We start from the raw sequence: 13,721 nt of genomic DNA, 5'->3' as shown, positions 1-13,721 counted from the left end.
ATGAACATTATGAACACAATTAGCATGTCTGTCCATGTTTTTCTGTGCGTACGAATGCAAATCATGCATCTTCCCCTTAGTTCCTCTTTCTAATGCATATGTTATCATTATTATTGTTAGTAGTATTAATATTATTTGTATTAGTAGCAGTAGTAGTAGTAGTAGTTATCGTCGTCATAGCAGTACTAGTTGTTGTTGTAACATACTGATGCATTCAAGGCTATACATTACAAACGAGCTTGCCACAGTTATTCAATATACTCTGGTTTACAAATAATATGAAGAACATAATTAGCATGTCTGTCCATGTATTTCTGTGCGTGTGAATGCAAATCATACATCTTCCCCTCAGATCCTCTGCCTAATGCGTCTCAGCAGAGTTGTTCTGGTCTGCCAGCTCAGCATGGCTGCATTCAGCACTCAGTCTGTGCCCAGTTAATGCCCATGACTCATCAGACTGGCAGACCCCAGAGTGTACACACACACACAGGCAAGGACAGACAGTCACAAACCCACAGATCCTTCTCTTCACTCCCACCAGCCTGAGGCCTGTCAAACAGAGAGAATGAAATATGACTAAGAAGTCTCACGGTGCTTGTTCTTAAAGCATATGATACTTCAGTCCTCTGAGACTTGACATTTAGAGTGCATTGCAGTCACCGCTGGCTCTTACTGTTACAAAACCCACTCTTGTTCATTGAGAAAATATTGTGATAGATTGACTTTTGTAGACCTATACGAGCATGGAGGGATTGTTCACCAAAAAGAATGAAATTCTGTCGTCCTTTACACACCCATAGATCCTTCTAAACCTGTACAACTTTGAAAAATGTGAATAAGCATGCTGTAAACATTGCAAGTTCAAGAGCCCCTATTATTTTTGAAATGAGCTTCCATTTAGTGTGTAACACAGCTATAAGTGAAGGAAAACATCAGCTGAGGTTTAAATCTTAAAGTGAATTGTGTCTAAAACTATTGATTCTTTACAAAATGGTCGACTCAGAATCGAGAAAAAAAAAAAAAAGATTAGTGTTGGGTTCAGATCTTTTGCTTGAACGCTTCGACATCGATACAGTGCATCGCCAAATATGTAGCCCCGGATTCGGTAAAATGTGAATCCGCCTTTCCCTTCACACATTAGCAGGGCGTGGGGGGGATCACGGAACTGATCATGACACAAAGATGACTATCACTGACAGATGGAGATTCGCTGCAGGGAATAAAGGGTTAAAGTTAATTTTCACAACAATACCACAGTATAGTTAACTCTGTTTTTTGATTCAATAACCTACATTAAATTATATTGTTATAATAAATCTTTTGGTAACACTTTATAATAACTACACACTATAAATCATTTGTTAAGCATTAGCAAATAGTGAATTCATTATCCGTTAAGCATTAACTCTACATTAATAAACGTTAGTAAGCAGTTTATAACTGCTGCTACAAATGCTCTATTCTTGACTTATAACCACATTTAAAATGTGCTTAATAATTGTATTTTCATACTTAGTAAATGATTTATTTTTCATTACTAAATTAAGTATCGCATTATTTACTAACCAGTTGTATTTAAGAGTAGTTGAGGGTTTTTAGGATCATTCAGCATGAGTTAGTAAATGATTAATAAACTATTGAAATTAACGTTTATATGTCTTATTATTCAGGCATATATTAATGGTTACTATGTGTGTTAATAAATGCTTTATTAACTCAACTTCACCTAGTTTTGTGACCTAATCTAAAGTGAGGACTGTTCATGCTTTATAAATCCTTTATAAATGACAAATAAAGGCTCAGTTAAATTCTAAACAGGAAAAAGTGACATTATTCATTCTTATTCAATTAAAGATACACAAATGAAACTGTACTTCAAATAAAAAATCTTTGCAACCTGATCTAAAATAAAATCACTATAGTGTTTAAACATTACATTTTATTAAATTGTTCAATTATTATATTGTTGTTTTATCCAGTTTTGTTGTATTTTGACACTCCTGTTATTCAGCAATGTTTAAACTTTACAGTAATTTTACATTTTAGAAAAGATTGCAAAGATTATAGTTCATTTGATTCTGAGCATTTATTTGTCATTTATAAGGGATTTATAAATCATAAATAGTCCTCACTTTAGATTAGGTCACAAAACTGCATGAAGTTGAGTTAATAAAGCATTTATTAACATATTAGTTGACTATTAGTATATGCCTGAATAATAAGACATATAAACGTTAATTTCAATAGTTTATTAATCATTTACTAACTTATTCTGAATGATCCTAAAAACCCTCAACTACTCTTAAATACTCCTGGTTAGTAAATAATGCGATACTTAATTTAGTAATGAAAAATAAATCATTTACTAAGTATGAAAATACAATTATTAAGCACATTTTAAATGTGGTTATAAGTCAAGAATAGAGCATTTGTAGCAGCAGTTATAAACTGCTTACTAACGTTTATTAATGTAGAGTTAATGCTTAACGGATAATGAATTCACTATTTGCTAATGCTTAACAAATGATTAATAGTGTGTAGTTATTATAAAGTGTTACCGTATTGGTTCAGGCACCGTTTTGGCACCGGTATCGTTTTAAAAGTATCGATTCAGCATCGGTATCGAAAAAAAAACAAAACAAACGATATCCAACCCTAATGGGCATGTGAAAGCCTGAAAAACCGCAATAACATTATCATAAAAATAAATAATTTCTGCACAATTACTACTGACTTTCTCTCAGCTTTGTTAACCAGATTTCCGAGTCAAAGTTCTGATTCCTCAATGAATCGGGTCAGTTTAGAGAATTGAATCCTCGTGTCCTCAATTCTTCCTTTTTCATTTTCCGCAGAAGAAAGAAAGTCATTCGGGTTTGGAGCAACACGAGGGTGAGAAAAATGATGACAGACAGAAGGACTGTACAAAGGAACTGTTCTGTTATTTTTCGATTCGGTGGCAAAATAACCAACCGCTCCTTTCACTCGCAGCTCTTTTCGTTGTTTAAATGCGCGAGTGGTTGTGCAAATGCGTGTGAGCAGAATAGTAAGTAATCTTGTGTTTGTGGGGCTCACTGCAGCACGTTTACTGCAGTCTCGTCTGAGTCCGCAGCTCTGATGCAGTCACTCCACACGCACCGTATAGATTCAGTGTAATAGCACAGTAAATAACTATCGCACTGAAAACTAGGACAGAGTAGTCAGGAAAGAAGATGCTTTGACTGATTGTAGATTAAACCACCGAAAAGAAAATCAGTAAATACAATATAAAATACTCATTTAAGCATGACAGTTTTATTATGCAAGCAGAAAAGAGTGATGTGAGATATATGGAGCTAGCATAGGTTGCTTAGATGTGTTTTTGACAGAAGCATCTTACATTTCTATGGAAACCATGATATATATATATTTTAGGCTGATTTGAACAGCATTTATTTAAATTATTATCATGTTTAATTCAGTCCATCTCTGAATAATTTACACATTCACACCTACGTATCTATCTATCTATCTATCTATCTATCTATCTATCTATCTATCTATCTATCTATCTATCTATCTATCTATCTATCTATCTATCTATCTATCTATCTGTCTATCTGTCTATCTGTCTGTCTGTCTGTCTGTCTGTCCGTCGTTCTATCCTTTCATCTATCTATCTATCTATCTATCTATCTATCTATCTATCTATCTATCTATCTATCTATCTATCTATCTATCTATCTATCTATCTATCTATCTGTCTATCTGTCTATCTGTCTGTCTGTCTGTCTGTCTGTCCGTCATTCTATCCTTTCATCTATCTATCTATCTATCTATCTATCTATCTATCTATCTATCTATCTATCTATCTATCTATCTATCTATCTATCTATCTATCTATCTATCTGTCTATCTGTCTGTCTGTCTGTCTGTCCGTCGTTCTATCCTTTCATCTATCTATCTATCTATTTATCTATCTATCTATCTATCTATCTATCTATCTATCTATCTATCTATCTATCTATCTATCTATCTATCTGTCTGTCTGTCTGTCTGTCTGTCTGTCTGTCTGTCTGTCTGTCTGTCTGTCTGTCTGTCTGTCTGTCCGTCTGTCCGTCGTTCTATCCTTTCATCTATCTATCTATCTATCTATCTATCTATCTATCTATCTATCTATCTATCTATCTATCTATCTATCTATCTATCTATCTATCTATCTGTCTGTCTGTCTGTCTGTCTGTCTGTCTGTCTGTCTGTCTGTCTGTCTGTCTGTCTGTCTGTCTGTCTGTCTGTCTGTCTCTCCATCTGTCCGTCGTTCTATCCTTTCTATCTATCTATCTATCTATCTATCTATCTATCTGTCTGTCTGTCTGTCTGTCTGTCTGTCTGTCTGTCTGTCTGTCCGTCCGTCCGTCCGTCCGTCCGTCCGTCCGTCCGTCCGTCCGTCCGTCCGTCCGTCCGTCCGTCCGTCCGTCCGTCCGTCCGTCCGTCCGTCCGTCCGTCCGTCCGTCCGTCCGTCCGTCCGTCCGTCCGTCCGTCCGTCCGTCCGTCCGTCCGTCCGTCGTTCTATTCGTCTGTCTGTCCGTCATTCTATCCTTTTATCCATCCATCCATCCATTCAATCCATCCATCCTTGTATCTTTCTATCTTTATTTAATTGTTCTGAATGGTACAATATTTTAATGTCACAGTCATTTCTATCTATCTATCTATCTATCTATCTATCTATCTGTCTGTCTGTCTGTCTGTCTGTCTGTCTGTCTGTCTGTCTGTCTGTCCGTCCGTCCGTCCGTCCGTCCGTCCGTCCGTCCGTCCGTCCGTCGTTCTATTCGTCTGTCTGTCCGTCATTCTATCCTTTTATCCATCCATCCATCCATTCAATCCATCCATCCTTGTATCTTTCTATCTTTATTTAATTGTTCTGAATGGTACAATATTTTAATGTCACAGTCATTTCTACATTTTCATAATCATGTATATCAAGCATTAGTCCTCAGGATGCTATAAGTGGTCAAAAGAATAAATAAAAAAGCAATAAAAAGCAATAAATTAATGGTTAAAAAAATGTTTTAAAGTTTAATTCAGGTGCTTTAGCAGGACAATGCAATAGAAAAGCAGCATATAACTGTATCTGTCTGGCGTACTCAGCACACGTAGTTCTCATTCACATGAGCAGATCAGCTCTCTGTTACCATGGAGACCAGGCTTCTGTGCATGAGACAAAGACCTGGAAAACTGATGGCTGATTTTCTCTCTCTTACACACTTATACACACTTATACAGACACACACACACACACACACGCACATCTCTTAAACAGTTACAGTTCATGTCCTTGCACTGAAAGATTTATTGATTCAATGATTCGTTGAGACACTCTTGAATCTTTCGTGCATTATCAATAGATATAATGGTTAATTAGACCATGTGTTATTGTATATATGTGTGAGTGCATGTGTAATATATTTACACATCCTCAAGTCGTTCCAATCTTGTATGGCAATCTTTTTTCAGTGAGAAACAAAAAGAGATGTTTCGAAGAATGTCCATGCTTCTCTTTTTCTTACAAATGAAAGTATAAAACAATATTTGGGTTCTAAAAAGGTAATTATAACATCACTATTAAAGTAAATCATGTAACTTGTGCACTATAAAACAAGCCTTCAGTGGTCATATGTTAAGTGTATATTCCAGGGCTTGTTGAATGCTTGATTCTGATTTGGTTGCTGACAAATTTAAATGGGGTAGTTCACTTTAAAAATTTCCTCATCAGTTACTCACCCTCAAGTGGTTTTAAACCTTTATGATTTTATTATTATTATTATTTTTAACTCAAAACAAGTTATTCTGAAGAATGTTGGAAACCAGCAGCTATCAACATCCATTGTAGGAACAAACAAATACCATGAAAGTCAATGGCTGCTGCTTTAAATAATTCCTCAAAATATCTTCTTTTGTGTTCATCAGAAGAATGAAACTCAAGCAGATGTGAAACAAGTGACAGATGAGTAAATAATGACAGAATTTAGATTTTAGGGTGAACTGTACCTTGAAGGCCAGTTGTTTTCTGCTAAATAGCTTCAAACAGTTAAACATCACTAAGTTATAAGAAAGAATCCGCCTCAAGGTTGGACGTGTTGTGTGTTCAGAAATGCTCTTCTGCATACCTCGGTTGTAACAATGGTTATTTGAGTTACTGTTGCCCTTTTATCAGCTTGAACCAGTCTGGCCATTCGCCTCTGACCTCTGGCCTCAACAAGGCATTTGCACCCACAGAAACGCTGCTCACTGGATATTTCTGGATAGTCACTTAAATCACCTTTCTTCCCCTTTCTAAAGCTTAGTTTGACCAGATCATCTTAAACATGTAAATCCATTTGAGTTGCTGCCATGTGATTGGCTGATTAGAAATTTGCATTAACAAGCAGGTGGACAGGTGTACCTAATAAAGTGGCCAGTAAGTGTACATTAGACAGTGGAATGAATTAAAATGGTAAAGAATTTCCCAGTTTATTCCACACATTTTGAAAATAATTTATGATAAAGCACATGCTATTTTTCTCATGCTTTCCCTCATGTTTCTGTATCTATAAGCGCATGCCTTTCTAATCATTCAGGGCCCGTCTTCAATTATTCTTTACATAAGGCTCTGACTAATTCCTCAATGTTTTATTGAAAGACTTGAGGATGAGTAATGTCGGAAATCTCAACTGTTCCTTCAAAGTTATGAAACTTGAGTGTAACTTCTGTTCTTTATTGTAAATTACATCCCAATGAAATGAATCATCGACAAATGAAAAACGTTTCGATGGATTAAATGATTGAATAAATCCAATGAACTTCACAAGAGTCTTTTTTTATTAAACATATGCATGGATAAAAAGTTCACAGTAAGATCTAAAATATGTTTTCCTGAAATAAATCCATAATTTTTTATTCTAATTAAAACCTCATGCTATAGCCCACAATTACAGCTACACCTTCTTCTTTTGTTTCTGTCATTTTATGAGCTCGCACACTTTCTAATCTCCTCAGCTGTTGATGAATTTTGTAATCTCCAGAAGCCATTTTGCTTCCTGACCTCTGTCTCTGTATCATTGCTTTCCAGGCCACTGAGGATCCACATGCTCATGAAGATCAGGAGGAAAACATCTTCCCCGGAACCAATTTCTTGGCCCAAGCCGACATCAGCCAGGTACATTCAATTAAAAGCACATTTCAGCCCACACACACACACACACACGCTCACTCCAGCTTATAACGTAAAGGTCACTTCACAGTCTGGTGTCCACCCTGAGGACATCAACTGATATCCACTGCTTTCCTACTTCATTTGCAGTTTGACCCAACTACACAAATGCCCAATCTCCATGTGTCCTTCTACTCTGGAAAATATTGGCCATCAATGCCTCCGCGCTCCAATAATAAGCTTTTCAAAGCTAAAGGCTGAGGAAAAACATTGTTTTCTGTAATTAAAGAAGACCAGAGAATGAATGAGCGTTGTATGACGTTTTTTCCTCCTTGGAACACAAAAAGAGATGTTTCGAAGAATGTTCATGCTTCTCATGCTCTTCCAAATGAAAGCTTAAAAAAATAATTGGCTTCTAAAAACATTACAGCATTTACAAAGTAATCCATGTAACTTTTGCACTATATAACAAGTCTTCAGAGGTCATGTGATAACTTTCCAGGACTTGTTGAATGCTTGATTCTGATTGGTTGATGGAGAAATTAAAGGGGTAATTCAGAAAATATTGGCCATCAATGCCTACGCACTCCAATGATGAGATTTTCTAATCCAAAGGCTGAGGAAAAGTATTGTTTTCTGTATTTAACGAAGACCATACAATGGATGAGCATTGTATGATGTTTTTTCTTCCATGGAACACAAAAAGAGATGTTTCGAAGAATGTTCATGCTACTGCTTTTCTTACAAATGAAAGCGTAAAGAAATAATTGGCTTCTAAAAATGTTACAGCAGTAACAAAGTAATCCATGTAATCCTTGTAAAAGTCTTTAAGGGTCATGTGATAACTTTCCAGGACTTGTTGAATGCTTTATTTTGATTGGTTGATGGAAAATTTGAATGGGTAATTTAGAAAACATTGGCCATCAATGCCTCCGCGCTCCAATAATAAGATTCTCAAAGCCAAAGGCTGATGTAGAATATCAATTTCTGTAATTAACGAAGACCAGAGAATGGATGAGAGTTTAAAATATTGTTCATGGGTTAAGAATAAAAAAGAATCGAATATGTGCAGCTAAATTGGCTTTTTAGTGAATTTATATTGTAGGGTCTGTGTGTGTGTGTTGTCAACATTAATATTTTTGTTCTATCAAAAATGTATGTAGTTCTAGTATCTTTTACTCATCCTCAAGTCATTCCTAACTTCTATTACTCTCTTTCATCAGTGGGACACAAAAAGAGTTTTTTCGAAGAATGTTCATGCTTCTCTTTTTCTTACAAATAAAAGTATAAAATGATAATTAGCTTCTAGAAAGATTACCATAACAGCACTTTTAAAGAAAACCATGTAACTTGTGCACGTTATGAGTCTTCAGAGGTCATGTGATAACTTTCAAGGACTCGTTAAATGCTTGATTCTGATTGGTAGATTAAAAAATTAAAGGGGTATTTTTCCTAAAAATGAACATTTCATCAACATTTACTCACCCTCAAATGGTTCTAAACCTTTATGATTTTGTTCTGTTCAACACAAAATAAGATATTCTGAAGAATGTTGGAAACCAGCAGCATCGGCATCCACAGGAGGAACAAATAATAGCATGATATATACTATCATGGATATCCACCGCTTTCCTACTTCATTCCCAATCTACAAATATGCTCATTCTCCACGTTTCCTCCTCAGGAAAATATTGGCCATCAATGCCTCCGCGCTCCAATAATGAGATTCTCAAAGCCAAAGGCTGAAGGAGAACATCAGTTTCTGTAATTAACGAAGACCAGAGAATGGATGAGAGTTTAAAATATCGTTCATGGGTTGAGAATTAAACTAATTACAATATGTGCAGCTAAATTGGCTTTTCAGTGAATTGGTATGGAAGGGGTGTGTGGTGCATTGCCGATATTAGTCTTAAGGATTTGAGGATCACTTGAGCATGCACATGGAGACGTAAACCCCTCATATTTACCGTTAACAAGCAGCATAGGACGCCCCGCATATTGAGCATTGGGCCGATTCCTGCCACTCGGTCGTACAAGGGCAAAGCGTCAGTTAGCACCGAAATAGCATAGCAGTCATTAGACGGGAGGTGGAGGCAGGCAAATCTGTGTTGTTCTCAAAAGCTTTTGTGGAAGATGCTGGGAAAACGAGTGTTTATAATGAGAATGAAGATTCATGGATGGGGTTGGCGCTCCAGAAATGCATGAGCTGTTCCACAGTGACCCCTTTTGGTTTGAGAAGGAGACTCATCGTCTACGAGGAAGCTCGGTTCGCTGAGGCTTTGCAGTAGAGAGAAATTGTTTTGCATTGATGTGCCGAAGGTGTTAAGTTGCTCTTAGATGTTTGGCATTATTATGAATATGACATGAGAGACGTTTGGCTCAGAAATGTTGTGAAATATGAACATTTTGAGGATGTCATAGTGAGTGTAAGCATATATTTATAATGTCTGTATTTATTTTTTGTTCATGTGGTACTTTTTTTTATTTTTATTTTTCCATTGGTTGTAGATTTATATATCACTTGTTCTCAACCATTTTGATACATATTGTTGATTCAATCTATTTAAAAGCTTTACAGCCATATCATAGGTCCAGCGCTCTTGAAAAACCCTTAAACATTTACTTTTCGAGTGCCTTGGACTCATGATTTTGTTGTTTATTTTTATGAATTCCTTGTCCAAAGAGCACAGATGAATTAATTATCTCTGAAGCACTTTTTGTTTGATTTTGGTTCTACAGTGGTCAGCAAATATAAGTACACCCCTTACAAATCTCTCATATAAATTCATAATTTTAATAGTAAGCTATACAGTGTTATATTTGTGCATCTACATTAGATTAGTCAGTACTGAAGCCAAATCTGGAACCTATCTAACAAAATAACTTACGATAACGGTCTAAAACTAGTACATCCAAATGTACATGTTAGGGGAAAATGTAAAATACAAATAAAAAAAGTGGAGAAATCAAGAGAAGCAAAAAAATTGAAAAATTTAGTTGAAATTTTGTAGGTTCTAATTTTTTTGCTATATTTTGCTTGAATTTAATTGTATTTTTTCAATTTCTAAATATATTTGGTGACTAAAATATGATTTTAATAAATACATCTGTTTATTAAATCTGTTTTCTTTAAATGAACCAAAATACATTGCCTATATTCACTGAGAAACTTAATTATGCTGAGCCCTGTTTATAAAAAAAGCTTTGTCTGGTGCCACTCTTTGCAGTATTTTAAATAAATAAATACTATCAAGTAATAATAAATTCAAACTCTTTTTAAGCAGTTAATTTGCACTGAATCCCAAATCCAGGGTCTCTGCTGGGTCTTAAAAAGTCTTAAATTTCAGAAAAACAAAACTTTAGGCCTTAAAAAGTCTTAAATTCACTGAAATATTGTCTTAAAGGTCTTATTTTCCCTATGTCCAAGTAAAGCTATAATCTGGTCAACACCCAATCATCTATAAACCTTTTATATTTACGTTTGTTTTTATATTGCAAATAGAAACAATTCACAACAACTGTTACACTGTAAAAAATATATGATCAATTAGTTCTGACAGCATGTTTTTAGTTCATTGTACTTTATTAAAACCATTTACCGTTATTAAACACGTTATTATTATATTACCGTTATTAAAACCGTTATTAACCATGTTTTAACTTAATTTGATAAGTTACGCGAGCTCTTATAAGTCAGTTTAACATAATATAAGTTCAATGGACTCATAAGGTTAATTTTATTCAGCTTAAAATTTAAGGCCACCAGGATTTTTTTTTTTTTTTTTACAATGTAGACATTTCTACAGCAAATTCTCTAAAATAAATTTCTTAATCAGGGAAATAATACTAAAGCAACACATCCCTTAACATACAGTAATCTTCCATTAAAAACTATTTACTAAACTGGACCATTAGAAAAAAATCCTTAGTGTTTAGCTCTGTCTAAGTCTAAAATTTCATTAATAATGGTCTTGAAGTTGTCTTAAAAAGTCTTAAATTTGACTTGAAGAAACCCTGAAATCAAATCAAATCAAATCAGCTGCATAAAATAAAATGTTTCCGATTTTCGGATACACCCAAAAATGTCAATTTGCCGATATGTGACTTTTTTTTACCAGTAGAACAATAAAAAGTGTTTTCAGCTAAATCGGTGGTCCTTGGTGATGCATAAAATGCAAATCCACAGCTACCGGACATTTACAAAACATTATGTACAGAATGATTTACTTTAATCCATAGCTTCAGCAAGTTCACGACAGTCAGGCTGCATTTTATCATTGTAAAGTTAATGATTTGAAGCCGTTTTATTATCATCGAAGCTTATCTAGAACAACATGTGCTATCCTTTGATTTGCTAAAGTTGCTACTATTCTAAGTAATTTTTCACTCTAGTGGAGGATAAACAGATGAAAAAAAATGTCAAAGACTTGGACTGAGCCAAATCCAAAGACTAGAAAATCATAGAAAGCTGGAAACTTTCCAGAAGACCCTAGCAACCTTTCAGAGGACTGTTACTTCAGCACATGTCTACAAATCGAGTGTCTTCTGTCTGTTGGCAGTCGTACAACTATAAAAAGTCCTTTTTTACTTTGACTCTCTAATTGTTCGAATGGCAATTAGGATCGGAGTTATGAGCTCAGAAATATAAACATTTTCCAAACACTCAGAGCCATAAAAATTTGAGTGTGTTGCACATAATTAAGTGTGTTTTCAGGGACTGGCATGTATTCGGCCCACTTGTAGTTTTCCCAACAACCAAATAAAGGCCACAGCTACTTAAGTCCAGACCCCGGTGAGCAAGTTCTCTCTCTCCTCTCTTGGACCGCGGACACGGACCCCTGCCAGCTCCTAAAATGTCATTCCTCTGAGGTCTCCAGTGCCTCAGCTTTGGCTCGGCCAGTTCTGATGGAGCCATAAACTTCAAACGGGCCCAGCGCCCGCCTGGCAGAATGCATTTCTCCCTCTCTATTTTTTTTTTTCCTCTGGCGGCCGGCCACTGGAAATGAGCTAATCGCTCCTTACACAGACCTCCCTGAGTCCGAGCCAAAGGAATCTGAGCATTATCCAAACCAATGACCGAAATGTTGAAAGCTGGCTCGCGGATCCAGCCATGGAATTATACAAGACAAACGTCCTGCTTTCCTTCCCTTCTGCTAAGACCGTAATGACCACTGAAAATTGCACTCAGACTAACATATGTTTGCCATTACCCCACGGCACACGGTGTGCACTTTTATTTGCTGTCATTTGCGTTGAAAGTTAAATATCCGATCCAGTAAGCTGTCAGGGGTATTTTTTGTTGTAGCGTGTTGTCAGTAAGTCTCTTCTGTTGGCAGATTTAGAGTGGAAGTCTGAATTATTAGACCTTCTGAATTTCCAATTTCCTCCCCAATTTCTGTTAAACAGAAAGAAGATTTTTTTAACACTTTTACAAACATGATAGTTTTATAATAAAGATAAAACTTCTTTTATCTTTGCTATGATTACAGTAAATAATATTTGACTAGATATATTTCAAGACACTTCTATACAGCTTATAGTGATATTTAAAGGCTTAACTAGGTTAAGTTAGGGTAAATAGGCAAATCATTGTATAATGATAGTTTGTTCTTTAGACAATCCAAGACACCCTGGAGAACTTTTTTTGAAATTTTAACAAATTTGTGTGCTGAGCATCAATTAGGACAGCGTTAGCACCTGTCAGCTTTAATTGTGGGGAAATTGGATAATTTTGAGCTTTTGTCAGCTAGTTTCATCGTCCAGGTTTAAAATAATTTTTTAGGGCGGGATCAAAATCGGTGACGGAGCCACATCTGCTTTTAAAGTTATGATGCGTCGGTTTCTCATCATTATTCATAGCTGAATTTTCTTATCCTATGAGAAGACCCTGCATCCTAAGTATTCATGAGAGCACTTGCTTTCCGAAGGCAAGGCAGACCTGCCGAGTTGTTAGACTGGGTGAGAGCGCGTTTGCGCATGGCAAGGAGTATTTAGCTGTTCATAAAGGGTCATATGTGATTGTTTTCTTGATTCATGGGTTTGTTGCATGTTTTTCCCCGCGATGCTGTCAGGGCCGAAACAGCAAAGCTGTTGGTTTGCAGCAAGCATTTTTGTCGGGAGAGCTCTATGAGAAATGGAGAACTTTGGCCCAATCCCAATTCTACCCCTCAGTCCTTCCTTTACCCCTACCCTTCGTTTTGCTCGTTCACTTATTTTGAAGGCATAGGGCTAAGGGGAGGGGTTAAATACCCTTCGAAAGAGAGTTTTTTTCAGGACCACACTCGAAACCAAGGGGTAAGAAAATTTCCCAGATTACACCAGGCACAACAGCTGGATAGCTACACCCGGAAGTCAGGAGATGCACACATTTTTGTTTTTTGTCATTATTACAAATTTTGGTCCCACTTTATATTAAGTGGACTTAACAAATATGTACTTACACAGGAGTTAATAGTTTGTTACAATGTACTTATTGTGTAAATACACGTATTTACTGTGTACTTATGCTTGATTAAATACATGTATGTAAATACATCTGTAATGAACTTTTTTT

The 13,721-nt window shown here is 35.9% G+C and overlaps 1 protein-coding gene across 3 annotated transcripts in view; it reads left to right on the top strand.

The window, feature by feature from the left end:
• si:ch211-185a18.2 overlaps positions 1-13,721 on the top strand; it is a 297,371-nt gene that overhangs the window by 171,677 nt on the left and 111,973 nt on the right. For all 3 annotated transcript variants that reach the window (NM_001441598.1, NM_001441597.1, NM_001258228.2), the window contains one exon: positions 7,088-7,174. In NM_001441598.1, the coding sequence (NP_001428527.1) occupies positions 7,088-7,174 (87 nt within the window). The remainder of the gene's footprint in view (positions 1-7,087; positions 7,175-13,721) is intronic.

This window comes from Danio rerio, chromosome 17 (genome assembly GCF_052040795.2).
Source record: "Danio rerio strain M-AB ecotype USA chromosome 17, GRCz13ab, whole genome shotgun sequence".
Taxonomy (NCBI): domain Eukaryota; kingdom Metazoa; phylum Chordata; class Actinopteri; order Cypriniformes; family Danionidae; genus Danio; species Danio rerio.
The sequence above is the reverse complement of the archived record's forward strand: the minus strand, read 5'-3'. Positions and strand labels throughout refer to the sequence as shown.